Here is a 13,590-nt window from a genome sequence, read left to right as displayed (position 1 = left end):
AATGATGTGGCCTGTGGGTGAGAGGCACATTAAAGGCCAGTTCAAATAATGAAATAGAAGATGTTAATGGCCTGCTTATATCAATATGGCCCCCAGTTCTTATTCATTCTTTTTTTCTAAGAGTTTAATAAACTGTTTATGTAATTTTTAGTCAACCAATTAAAATTGCTTTCCTAAGAATTTCTAACATTTTTCTTTTCTAATATTGGATTACATTTATTTTTTTAGTTTTATTAATTTTACAGGTATTAATGTGGTATCAGTTATATTCATAAAAATATTGTTCTAGAAGTGGGAGAGATATTTATAAACATTAATATACACTATTTACTGAACATTAAAAATGATGGTTCCTAAAACTTTTTATTTTGAGATTTTAGGGTAATTACATAATTTCTCCCTTTCATTTTTTCCTGCCAAACTCAACCATATGCCAGTCCTTGCTCTCTTTTAAATTTATGTCCTCTTATTTTGGGGGGAGGGGTCACAGAAGCCTTCTATGACTTTCTTTCTCAACTGTGAGTCTGCAGTCACCAATAGTACCAATAGTCTGCAAAAGTAGCTTCCTTGCCTGGAGGCTATGTTGATGTCCCAGACCTATGCTGCCACCAAGGGCCATGATGATGTCCATGGTCTGTACTACCACCAAGACCATGCTGAAGTCCACAGCACATGCTGATGCTAGAGGCCATGTGGATGTCTGGTTTATGCTATTGCTAGAAAAGTCCATGATATGTATTTGAGGATTTCAATTGTAGTTTTATAAATAAGAAAAAATACATTTTGAAAGCATTTTTCATAAATTTTAACTGTAAGAATTCTGATAGTGTCTTTATAACTATTGAGGAAATGAATATATTCTTCATAATATTTCCACATTTTTAACTATTTTTTATAAAATGGTTATTAACCACCATGTACTGTCTATTGTATGCTGCATGAAATATACAAATTAATACATACAATCTTGAATAAATTTCACTAGATCTAGTGAAATTTATAGAATGAATCAGGAGGGAAAAAACAGTCTATATGGATGCCAAGTTTTCAGTGAGGATCCCATTAGTTTTCCACAATTGCAAAGGAACTTTAGACCCAAGTCTTCCAGAACTACCAACTGGCTTATCAAAACCCCAGTTATAAGACAAGAAGACAGAAAAAAATATGTTTCAAATGAAGCCAAAGATACAAATAAAAATTTCTTCCTAAGGCAGCAATGAAATTAAAAATTCATGAATGTATGAAATTCTATGAACTAGTGAAATTCTATGAACACTATGAAATTCTCAAAGAACTAGTGAAAAAAAGTTTTATAAGGGAACACTTATTCATTGCTTGTGGGAGCACAAAATTGTATAGCCAATACAGAAATAAGTATGATGGCTCCTCAAAAAGCTGGAAATCAGTGTACCTAAGACCCAGCTATACCACTCTTAGGCATATACATAAAGGTCACTTCATCCTATCACAAGGAGTCTTGTTCAACCACATTCATTGCTGTTTATTTATTATAGCCAGAAACTGGAAACAACATAGATGTCCCTCAATGGAAAAATAGATAAAGAATATGTGGTACATTTACACAATGGAGTGTACATTACATTCAGAGGTTTAAAGAAAAAAAGACATCATGAAAATTTCAAGAAACAGAAAAAATCATCCTGAGTGAGGTAACCCAGATCCAGAATGATAAATATAGTATGTATTCACTTATATGTGGATTTTAGCCATTAAATAAATAATAACCAGGCTATACTATGTAGACCCTGAAATGCTAGGTATAGAGAAAGGGATTAAGGGGAACACATGGATCTCCCTGGGAGGTGGAAATAGAGCAGATTTTATGGGTTGACTAGGAGCAGGGGGACAGGAACAGCAGGACCAGGTGTGAAGGGGAGGGGAAGATTGGGTTGAGAGAGGGAATACAGGGAGAGAAATCTAGGAACTAAAGAGCATTTCAGGGTAGGTATGGGAACCTAATGCTGTGGAAACTTATGGTGATATTTTACTTGTGCTGAAATGTGATTTTATTTGTATGTTAATAAATAAAGTTGCCTGGGGGTCAGAGCTAAGAGCAAGCCATTTAGCAAAAGTCCAGTGTGGTGGCACATGCCCTTAATCCAATCACATGGCAGGCAGAGTCTATGTGTTTGAGGACACAGCCAAGTGGTGACCCAAACCTTTAATCTCAGTATGTACCATAGAGACCTGGAGGTCTGTATAGACAGGCAGGCAGTGATGAGAAAATCATGTGGTTGGGTTTAAAGCCAATGAGAAGGTAGAACAGAAAGGCAATAAAAAGATGGGTCACACAGGAGAAGGTATCTCTCTCAGGGGAAGGACAGCAGCGAGTGATAAGATAAGGTGGTCTTAGCTCATGGCTACTGCTCTGATCTCTGGGCTTTTAACTCTTTATTTGGCTCTGTGTTTCTTATTTAATAAGACCATTTAGAATTACATCTACAAAAACTTCCTAAAATACATGAAGGGGGTCCTAACAAAGTCTCCAAATAATGAGAGAGATGGAACCCAACTGGCCATCTCATGTCAAGAAAGTTTCAAGTGCTGGGACTAGGTTACAACCAATTGAGCTATTGACCAAAGGAGTCTCATGAAGCTCCCCAAGGAACCCAGGATGTTACAAAGACAATAGATTGCACTCCACAAACTAACAGCAAATCCCCATTCCTAAACACAGCATAGACACAGCTTATTGAACATGGCAAGGTAAAGCTGATGCCTACATAGACCCTTCACTCCTACATTCTAGTGTCTTTGATTTTGGAAGGAACTCTGCAGACTACCAAAAGAGAAAAGGAAACACCAACCCAGCCACAAAATCTTTGATCTACAATCTGTCATGCCTACAACATATGCTAGAGAATGGTGGCACAAATCTTGTGGAAATAACCAATAAATACCTGATTTGACATAAGGCCCACTCCATTCCATGAAATGAAATCTATACCTAATACTTTTTGGATGACAAAGACCCAGAGGCTAGCTAGCCCATAGGCCTGGGTAAAACCAAATACTACTGGTGTGAAATAAAAAGTAACAATAAAATGGCTCCTAATGATACTCTACTATACTCCTAAATTAGCGCTGTATTCAGTCATCATCAGAGAAGCTTCCTCCTGCAACAGGAACAAGCACAAAGACCCACAGCCAGACTTTAGAGACACTAGAAGGTCTCTAAATGGGAGTTCGCCACCAAATTCCTCCCCTCAGAACTGGGAACTGCATGGAAAAGGAGACAGAAGAGTGTAAGAACCAGAGGATATGGAGCACACTAGGAGAACAGGCCCTCTAAATCAACAGAGCAGAGCACATATGAACTCACAGAGACTGAAGTAGCAAGCACAGGGCCAACACAGGTCTGCACCAGGTCCTCTGCATATCTATTATAGCTTTTAACTTAGTATTTTATGGGACTCCTGAATGTGTGAAAGAGTGGGTCTCTGATTCTTGTGACTTCTCTTTGGGGTTCTTTTCCTCCCACTGATTGGCTTGTCCAAGTTCAATGTGATTTTTTTGTTTTGTTTTATCTTACTTTATTTCATTTGTTAAAAAAAAAAAAACACAACCAAAATAACATTTATTTTAAAAAAATTAAAAAAAAGAAATGCACCAAAGAAAATATTGCAGAAAGCCACAGAGTAAACTTCAGAAGCTGAAAAAAAAAATAGAAAAGGGAAAGCTAGAAAATGAAACTGAAACCCTCTTAAAATCAATTCAAACCTACTCTGTGTGTAGACAGTAACATCAAAGTGTCCAGAATTAATCAGGAGACTATCATTTTTCACTGCTAAACTTAAAGAAAGAGCTAGTTCTTTGTATTATTCTTTTCCTTAAATGATGGTGTTTTGTTTTTTTTGTTTTTTTTTTTTTTTATAATCCATAGGAGACAGAGTGTATCAGTCAGGATTCTTTAGAGAATAAAACAATGGCTGATATAGATTTGGATTAGACACTAGATTTAAAATTTGAAAATGAGAGAGATTCATTTTCAACAGGAGAGATTGGCCATGTCAACTGTAGGCCTAAGAAAATCGATGGTATATCTCTAATTCATGCTCATGCCCAAAGATCTGAGAATATAAGCCCAGTGTTCAAAGAACTAGTAAGAGTTTGCCTGTGTGAAAATTGTTCAAGGATAGGATTAGATAGACGTCTCAGTGTGAGATCTAGAGAGTGAAAATTCTCTCATTTCTTTTTCTATTTTAGTACACACCAGAAAGACCATGCTCACCCACAATGAAGAGCATCATCTTTTAAAAATCAGTGACCAGGTTGCAATATCAGATATGAATTCCCTTTCTTGGAACAGCTTAAGATCCCATCGGAAAGTGACTGGTTACATGCATGATAATCATGCCACTTCTACGCGAGGGGCAAACTTTGCCTGCCTGTTCTGTTGTTTGGATTTGGGATCCACAGCTGCATAAGACTATTGCTTGTTTCTGCCTTTTCCACCTCAGCAGTTTGCATAGCAGTGTCCTGACAAGAAATGTACCATCAGGGAGCAATCCTCCACTTTACTTATATCTTGATTTAGACATGCCCTAAAACCGTAGTTTAAGATATTTTCATCAATAGAGTCTTACCTTCTAGTTATAGTGGGAAGCTAAGAGCAGTGGCAATAGATTGTTTTGAGTGTTTAGGGAGAATTTTATCTTCATGGCCCCTTCCTGGCTTCCTGCATTACAGGAGCTATCTCCAATTTAAACACATAAATCTAAACATTTGAAGCTAAGAACCACTTGTAAGCAAAAATATGTGATGTTTGACTTTCTGAGTCCAAGTTACTTCTTTTAGTATAGTATCTTACAAATGCACCCATTTTCACAGAAGCTTAAAGTTTATGTAATTTTTATACCTATATAAGATCCCAATGTGAATATGTATCACATTTTCTATCTCCACTCATCAGGTGATAAACATCTAGGATTCCATTTCTACCATTTAAATAATTCAACAATGAATGTAGAGGTGCAAGTATCTCTGTGGGTATCTACGAAGGAATGGTTTAGTTGGGTCATATAGTATTTCTACTTTTAGCTTTCTAGGAAATCCACACAATTTTTTTTTTAATTTTTACTTAATTTAATTTACATAAAGGATTCAGCAGTTCCACAGCCACTATCACTTCCCACATCCTTGCCAACATTTGTTGCTATTTCTTTTCTTGATAGAAGCCACTCTTACTGGAGTGAGATGGGAATCAAAGTAGCCTCAATTTAGATTTCTTTGTTGGCCAGGGATATTGATCACTTTTTAGTGACCATTTATATTTCTTCTTTTTGGAACACCCTTCTCAGCACCACAGTTCATTTTGTTACTCATCTGTTTTCTTCATGCTTACATTTTTAGGTTTTTGTTTTGTTTTGTTTTGGGTTTTATATTCCCCATGTTATTAACCTGTTGGATGCATAGCTGAAAAAAAAGATTTTTTTCTAGTGTGCTATTGTTAGTTTAATAATGGTGTGATAATGCATATGAGTTCTTTTACAAATGAGTACAGTTCCACTGACAGTTAACAACTCTCACCCTTGGTTATTTTAGGGAGGGCAACAGGGGAGCGGAGGAGAGGGGTTGCAAAGGAGACTTTTGTCATTATATTTAAAATAAATTTCTAACTTTTGACCCATAATAATACATTACTGACTCTACAAAACTAATTAAGCAGAATACTAAGAAATATCCTCAAATCTGACAGAGAGCTGGTGTGTGCTATACACATACAGGAGACCATGAATGGGAATCAGGAGAGCACACAATTTCAGATAATTTCCAAGTTCCAAGCAATGTTCTAATATTGTATATGGAGGAAATCATTTACCTTTCACAACAGTTACCATTTTAATTTTATAGATGATGTTATCAGGGATCAGAGAATTTATGTAGCTTGTTTAAAAGAAACTCTGAGTTTATTGATCTTTTTTGTATACACACACACACACACACACACACACACACACACACACACACACATTATTAACCTGTTGGATGCATAGCTGAAAAAAAGATTTTATCTCATTCTGTGGGCTATCTATTCATTCAATCAGTAATTTCCTTTACCTTTTGCTATATACAGCCTTTTTATTTCATAAGATCCAATGTGTAAACTTTTGGTCTTACTTCATAAACAATTAGAGTCCTCTTCAGAAAGTCCTTACCTATGTCAGGATCTTGTTGTATTTTTCCTACATTTTCCTCTTGCTATTTCTGAGGTTCAGAGTTTGTTTCATTTACTCAAGTGGTGATTTCATCCTTCCTTTCCTATTTCCATTGATCTATAGGGAAATTGTTATAGCAACACAAAATATAATTCTATGTATAAAAATACAAAAGGTTGGGGATTTAGCTCAGTGTTAGAGTGCTTGCCTAATAAGCGCAAGGCCCGGGGTTCGATCCTCAGCTCCAAAAAAAAAAAAAAAAATAGTAAGTGCTGGTGAGAATGTAGAGGGACAGAACCCTGATATATTCTTGGCAAAGATGTAAATTAGTCCATTCACTGTGGAAATCATGATAGAAGCTCTTCAAAATAACTATAAATAGAATTAGCATATTTACCAGATATATCACTCCTGAGAATATACCCACAGGAGTCAGTAACTATGCTTTAAAGATATGTGATAAAGGCAGAGTAGTCCAAGGTTTCTCACTATCTGCATTTTCTAGTTGTATATCTCTATGTTAATTACCACCTACTGCCAAAAGAAGCATCTCTGATGAGAGATGAGCAATTCACTGATCTATGGGTATAACAATATGTCATCGAGAGTCATTTTGTTGCTATGTTCAGTTAGCAGAATAATTGTAGTAGGTTTTCCCCTAGCGTCCATGACCTATCTAGTCTCAAATAGGTCTCATTAACAATATCAGGTGTGGATTCCACCTCATAGATTGGGCCTTAAATTCAAAAGAGGTGGTTTGCTACTCCCATAATATATATGCCACTATTGCACTAGTGTATCTTGCAGGGAGATTGCTGTTGTATCACATGATTTGTATCTGGGAGATATTGATGATTACTTTTCTTCTCCAATAGTGTCCATAGTACTTTCCAGTGCCATGAACTCTAGTCAGTAGGGATGAAGTTTCTTTGAACACTAGTTCCATTTCTCCCTGCTTGATGAAAAGTGATGTCTTCAGCAATAGGACCTTACTGTCAGGTGGCGGAAGGTAACCAACAGCCTTGGAAATAGCCTTAAATGTTTGAGAGTTCTATGAAATCCCTTTGAACAATGACTCAACAAGGTGGAAACCATTTCTAGTACTGGGGTTTGTACTTAGGGTAACAAGACGTCTAGTTGAGCATTCTCTTCCCCTTTTTGTATTGACTCCTTTATTCTTACACACACACACACACACACACACACACACACACACACACATTTATATATATATATATATATATGAAGTTTCCAGAGAAGTGGGTTTCCATACAGCTTTTCAGAAATATCTGAAATGGAATACCAGTGCTACAATGAAGAGTTAAGGGGAAAAAATAAAAGTACTTGGTAACTTGTTCTTTTTTGTTCATATTTTTCTAGTTTTTCTTGTACATTAAGTATTAATTATTTTATTCAATAAATATACATAAACTCAGAAATGTAGTATATAAGTGATGTTGACAAATTTTAAAGAAAAAAAAAAGAATTAGCAGAAATAAAAGGTCATTATCTGAATTTTTTAAAAGGCCTTCACCAATACGTGTGGACAGCCATATTTATTGTATTACAACCTAACTCATGGAGTGAGCCTAAGTGACTTTCAGCAAATGAAAGAACTGAGAAAATATAAAATATGCACATCGTGTAGTGCATTCATCAAAAAAGAACAAAATCAGGTCATTTTCATAAGAATGGATAGTACTAGAGTTCAGCATGCAAATTAATAAAACAAGAATCCAAAGGCAAGTGGATGGGGTTTCTCTTATTAAAAAAGAAAAAGAAATAAAGAAGCAATGTGAAAGTAGAAAAGATGGATATGACATAATTCTAAAAAATATCTATAAGCTATAGATTATTCTGAACATTTAAATAAAACACACTCAGTTGTGGAGAATGAGTGAAACAGGAGCACTTGTCCATTAATGTGGGGTTGATTGAATCGAAAGAGAAAATGTATTCAGTTTTGATTAAATTACTGTTTACTTTTCATTCAGCAATCATTATGAGGAATTCATACCAAAGATATTAACATAATTTTGAACACTGAGAAGTTTATGGTTTTTGAAAATACATCATAAAATATACATAATTTAGATGTTAGTACATCTAAACAATTTTAGAAGTTAGTCCTGTTCTAATTATTATAATTGGAAACTTGATGGACCGACCTCTAAGAGAATAATAAAAAAGTTAGGGTTCAGCTTTTAACAAAGGACTGTGCAGCTGCAGTCATGTTTGAAATGCCTGCATGTGTTGCCATGGTCCTGTGACTGACAGTACATACCATTAAGCAAACAAGCCAAGAGGAATCAGGCACTTTTAGAATAACATCTTTATCTTAGGGTTAATTAGTATACAACAGGTTATATTTTCCCATCTTACATGATCACTTTTCATATTCACTTGAAATATTCTTTGTTTTCTCTGATTTTGAACCTAGAAACATATAGTTATATTTTCAAAAGATTAGTGTATTAGGCAATGAAATATTAATCAGTAATTAATTTTCTGAAGTGTAATTAAAAGAAGTAAAAGTCTATGTGTGGATGTTTATTTTTATAAGCAGGATTTCTGCATCATACAATTTGGCGATCCCTTAGGAAAAGATGGTGTTAGGTCTAGTTACCCTGAGAATTGTTTGTTCTTATTAAATGTTTTCCTATAGGAAACAGAAACATAAATTCTTCATTATTTCAGAGATGGTGAATTTCTATATTATGGTGCATGTTACATTTAACAAGGTTTTAAATGCTTTAAATAAATGAACTGTAGTACTATAGAAATACTAATTTCCTCCCAGGCATTAAATTAGTTAAAAATAGTATCTCCAGGACATTTGCTTACGTAAATAAGCAAATCTGTCATATATTTTAGGATAGAATGAGGAAGAAGGAATGGTTGATCCACACTCTTTGTTCACCAGGATAATAACTGATAAACGAAAGCACAAATTTGGAGGAATTTACATGCTCAACTGAAGAAAGCTTTTGAACTAATAAAGGGTTAGTGCTTTAATATAATATGTTTTAACATTAGAAAAATCTTCCAATTTTATGTGGTATCCATAAGATCCAACAAAACTAAATGCAATTGTATTTATGGGCCTGTGGTTCATATAATAATACATAGTGTGATTTGTGCTGTTTTCCTTTACACTATGTGTTATGAACAAATCAATCATTTCATATGAGGAAAACTTAGTGTAAGTATGGTATAATTAAACAGCTGTATCAGTGCTACCAATGGGAAGATTTGTATAAATGAGCATATTTTATGATATATTGTTTTATAACATCTGCATGTCCTACAGAACTTCAATGACCATGGTACTCTTCTTTATAATAGTTTATGGTTCTATGAGAGATGAATAAATATGAAAACACTAAGTATTTTTTCCAAGCAAAGCTTGTGTGATGCATTAGGTTTTCTTTGTCTCAGGCTTGTTCATCTGCCTAGAATATCTTATCTCAAATTTTTGGTTCCTTTGTGGATCATTTAAATATCCAAATGCTCATATCCTTCTGCATATTACCATAAATAACAAAGGAAAGAATTGATTTTCAGTTATCCTTTGGTTCTTTATATGTTAATTTTGAATTTTTACTCCTTTCTAAAGAATAATTTGTACCTCAGGGGTTAGAGATAATTCTATTAACATTCACAATGCAGAACACATGACCTTATATATTTTTACTTTAAATGGCTCAAGTGATCATATTATGGTTATTTAAAGATCTCATAAAATTTTTCATTAGAGATGATATCACTAATTCTTTATTTAATTAATGTTATGTAAGATGGCTTTTGATTAGAAGCCTTTATAAAATAGAATAATTTTAGAATCACGACCTCTGAAATCAGCCTCAGTTAGTCTACCCTTTGGTATGAATGCTAGCCAAAATACTTCATTTGCTATTACTTGTATCATATCATTCTGTGATTTCTTAGTATGTTCTAAAATATTTACATGTTTTTCTGTTCCTACAATAACTTAACAAACATTTTCATATCACTAGACCTTGCATTGTGTCAATACCACAGAAATGAGAAAGAGATGGTATGTTGCTCACTGTAACAGCATTACCAAACTGTTCATAATGAAATAAAATCGTACCTGGGATGTGGAACTGAGATAACTTGGAAGCCTTAAATGAAAAGCCATCCTTTATTAAGTGGAAACACCTGAACACCAGTGTTATTGGCCATAAAACAAAATCACTCAAGAATCAGGTATGCTAATCTTTGGTTGACTGAATAAAACAGTACAAATGAACTAATGCTAATTACTGATATTGGCTAGATTTTTTTCCTACTGATATTGGCTAGGTTTGTTTCTGTGGATGTGTATATTCATTGACAGATATAGATTGTTGTTCATGTCACTTGATTCTACTACACAATTCCTAAAACTAATCAGGAAATTATCTGGTATTCAATCACATTATATAGAACATGTGTATTTTCTAAGCTTTAAGTGTATTCTAATTATTCAAAATAAATATTCCATATATTTCAAAATTTCCTATGCTTACATGACTATAAAATTGACAGACTATAAAAGTTTTAATATTGAATTTAAGTATTTTATAATTTTAATGTATTTTTCTTACACAGTTGTTTGAAAATGAAAAGTGAGCCTTGTATTTTTATTTAAAACATTGGCTTTATATTCATAGGTTAAACACTAGTTATTACTTTCCATACAGATATTTCTCTCCATTAAAAACTATCATAAGATAGACAATGGTAATGAGAAAACTTACGAGAAAGACAGAGTTTATGGTAGCAGGCTCACATGATTACTCAGTTAGAAATTTGTGTGATTTTACGTTCCCCAGTTCGTTTCTAGGAACTGAACTTTGATTATCACCACACTTACCCTACTAGAATCTCCTACTACAGTCTCACATATTTCCTTCTTTAGGGATTTTCTTTCTTAGAAATGCCCTAGATATAGACCCCTAAATTGGGAATTACTATAGCTACTGGGAACACCATCATTTATTATAACCATTGTATCACTCAAGTGGCAATTTACTCAAGATTTTTAACTGAGAAATTTTCAAATACCACACACTTGAACAGTTACTTTAAATAAATTACTAGAAAGACAGGAACAGATGAACACATAACTGACATGCCTCCTATAAATGAGCTAAAGACTCACTCAACTTAGAGTTAAATACGATTCTGAATCTTATAAGCCATATTGTGCCATATTGACACAAGCTATAGACACTTGGGAAGAGAAAACCTCAATTGAAAAAATGGCCACACCAGACAGACCTTTGGACAAGTCTATGTTGCATTGTCTTGATGGATGGTTGATGTGGAAAGGTGGTCCTGGGAGCAATCTGAGAAAGCCATGAACAGCACATCAATCAGTAAATAGCATTTATCTATAGCCTCTGCATAATTTACTGCCTCCAGGTTTCCTCCCTTAGTTCTTGCCCTGGAGTCCCCCACCGGTAGAATTATAACTATAAGGTGAAGTAAACCCTTTAAAGCATTTCCTCCCCATTTTACTTTTGGTCATGATGTTTTATAACAGTAGAAAGCTTAACTAAGACACATATAAGGTATAATATATGTTCATGAGATGAACTCTAAACACATTAAAATATTTTTGCATGGGTTATACTAAAAATGAACATTGATATGATTACAAAGGAACAAATATTTTTCTTATGTATGATGTGTGATATTAGTTGTTTTGGGTGTTTTTCCTTTTTTATTTTTTATTTATTTTTAAATTTAATTTTGTTTTGTTTTCTGTAGACTTGTTAGGGCAAAAAGGAAATGAAGAACCAATCTGTGGAGATTGTGTTCATTTTGCTTGGACTGACGGATGACCCTCAGCTACAAATTCTGATTTTCCTGTTCTTATTTATTAATTACATCTTGAGCCTGATGGGGAACTTAGTGATCATCCTCCTCACCCTGCTGGATCCCCACCTCAAGACTCCAATGTATTTCTTCCTCCGGAATTTCTCCTTTCTAGAAATTGCATTCACATCTGCCTGTATTCCACGGTTCTTGATGAGCATTCTCACTGGAGACAGAACCATTACCTACAATGCTTGTGCAGCTCAATTATTCTTTTTCTTTCTGTTACTAATCACAGAGTTCTACCTCCTGGCTGCCATGTCCTATGACCGCTATGTTGCTATCTGCAGACCACTGCACTACCCCATCATCATGAACAGCAAAGTGTGTCATCTGCTGGTCATCAGCTCCTGGGTGACTGGGTTCTTAGTCATCTTCCCCCCTTTGCTCTTGGGACTCAAACTGGATTTTTGTGCTTCCAAAACAATAGACCACTTTCTATGTGACACTTCTCCTGTCCTCCAGCTGTCTTGCACAGACACACGTTTCATAGAGTTGATGGCTTTTGCCTTGGCCGTGATGACACTGGTCATCACCTTGATCTTAGTGATCCTCTCCTACACACTCATCATCAAAACCATCCTCAAGTTCCCTTCAGCTCAACAACGGAGAAAGGCCTTTTCCACCTGCTCCTCACACATGGTTGTTGTCTCCATTACTTATGGGAGTTGTATCTTCATGTACATGAAAACATCGGCAAAGGAAAGGGTCTCTTTAAATAAAGGTGTAGCTGTGCTTAATACTTCTGTGGCCCCTTTGCTAAATCCTTTCATTTACACTCTAAGAAACCAACAGGTGAAGGATGCTTTTAAACAGGTACTTCACAGATTATATTCTTCTCAAAACAATGAGTTAAGATTTAGGCATAAATAGTATGCTACTGGGACATGAATGGAAAAAAGGGGCAATATAATTTCCAAGTATGTCAGTTATAATCTATACATCAAGGCTCATGTTCTCCATTACCTTTTTTTCCTCTGCTCCCTTAAATCCCATCCTCCTTCCCTACAAACATCCCCCTAATACCTCCTACATCCATTTGAAATTAAATCAAATGTCTACAGGTGATTTTTCAACCACTATTGAGAGTGTTACTTCTTTTGGAATTTCATATCAAAGATATCCCCTGCTTTGTACTTTATTTCTGGATTTTCATGAGTAAGTAGTAGAGCTGAATGAGATTTTCCCTGATCCATGATTGACCATTGATGGGCAGAGTTTTGTTCAGCCTTTGCAAGTACCAAGAGATGTATACCATGCCCAAAAGACAGCGTTATCCAGCCTGTCTCCTCATCTTTGAGCTCTTTCTTTTTTCCTACTACTTCTGAAGTGATCCCTGAGCCTGTGGGAGGGATATATAAATGTGCTGGTTTGAGCTGAGCAATCAACTATTACGTAGTATTCTCTACCATAGTCGTTATGTGTGTCTGTAATCCCTGTCGTTTTTTGGGGGAAAAAAGATTTTCTGATCTGGAAGTCACATTTGTCTATGGATATAAATATAGAAAACTGCTTGCACAATGAT

General features: G+C 34.9%; 1 protein-coding gene across 1 annotated transcript; it reads left to right on the top strand.

The window, feature by feature from the left end:
• The first annotated feature begins 11,975 nt into the window (after positions 1-11,975).
• LOC118571067 (olfactory receptor 6C6-like) lies at positions 11,976-12,938 on the top strand. Its single transcript, XM_036169955.1, has one exon. It carries the CDS (start codon positions 11,979-11,981, stop codon positions 12,936-12,938), a length of 960 nt encoding a protein of 319 aa, XP_036025848.1. The 5' UTR covers positions 11,976-11,978.
• Positions 12,939-13,590: the final 652 nt, after the last annotated feature.

This window comes from Onychomys torridus, chromosome 20, assembly GCF_903995425.1.
Source record: "Onychomys torridus chromosome 20, mOncTor1.1, whole genome shotgun sequence".
NCBI lineage: Eukaryota > Metazoa > Chordata > Mammalia > Rodentia > Cricetidae > Onychomys > Onychomys torridus.
The sequence above is the reverse complement of the archived record's forward strand: the minus strand, read 5'-3'. Positions and strand labels throughout refer to the sequence as shown.

Coding starts and splice junctions, on each gene's coding strand:
- LOC118571067 (XM_036169955.1), top strand. CDS start 11,979: ATGAAGAACCAATCTGTGGAGATTGTGTTCATTTTGCTTGGACTGACG.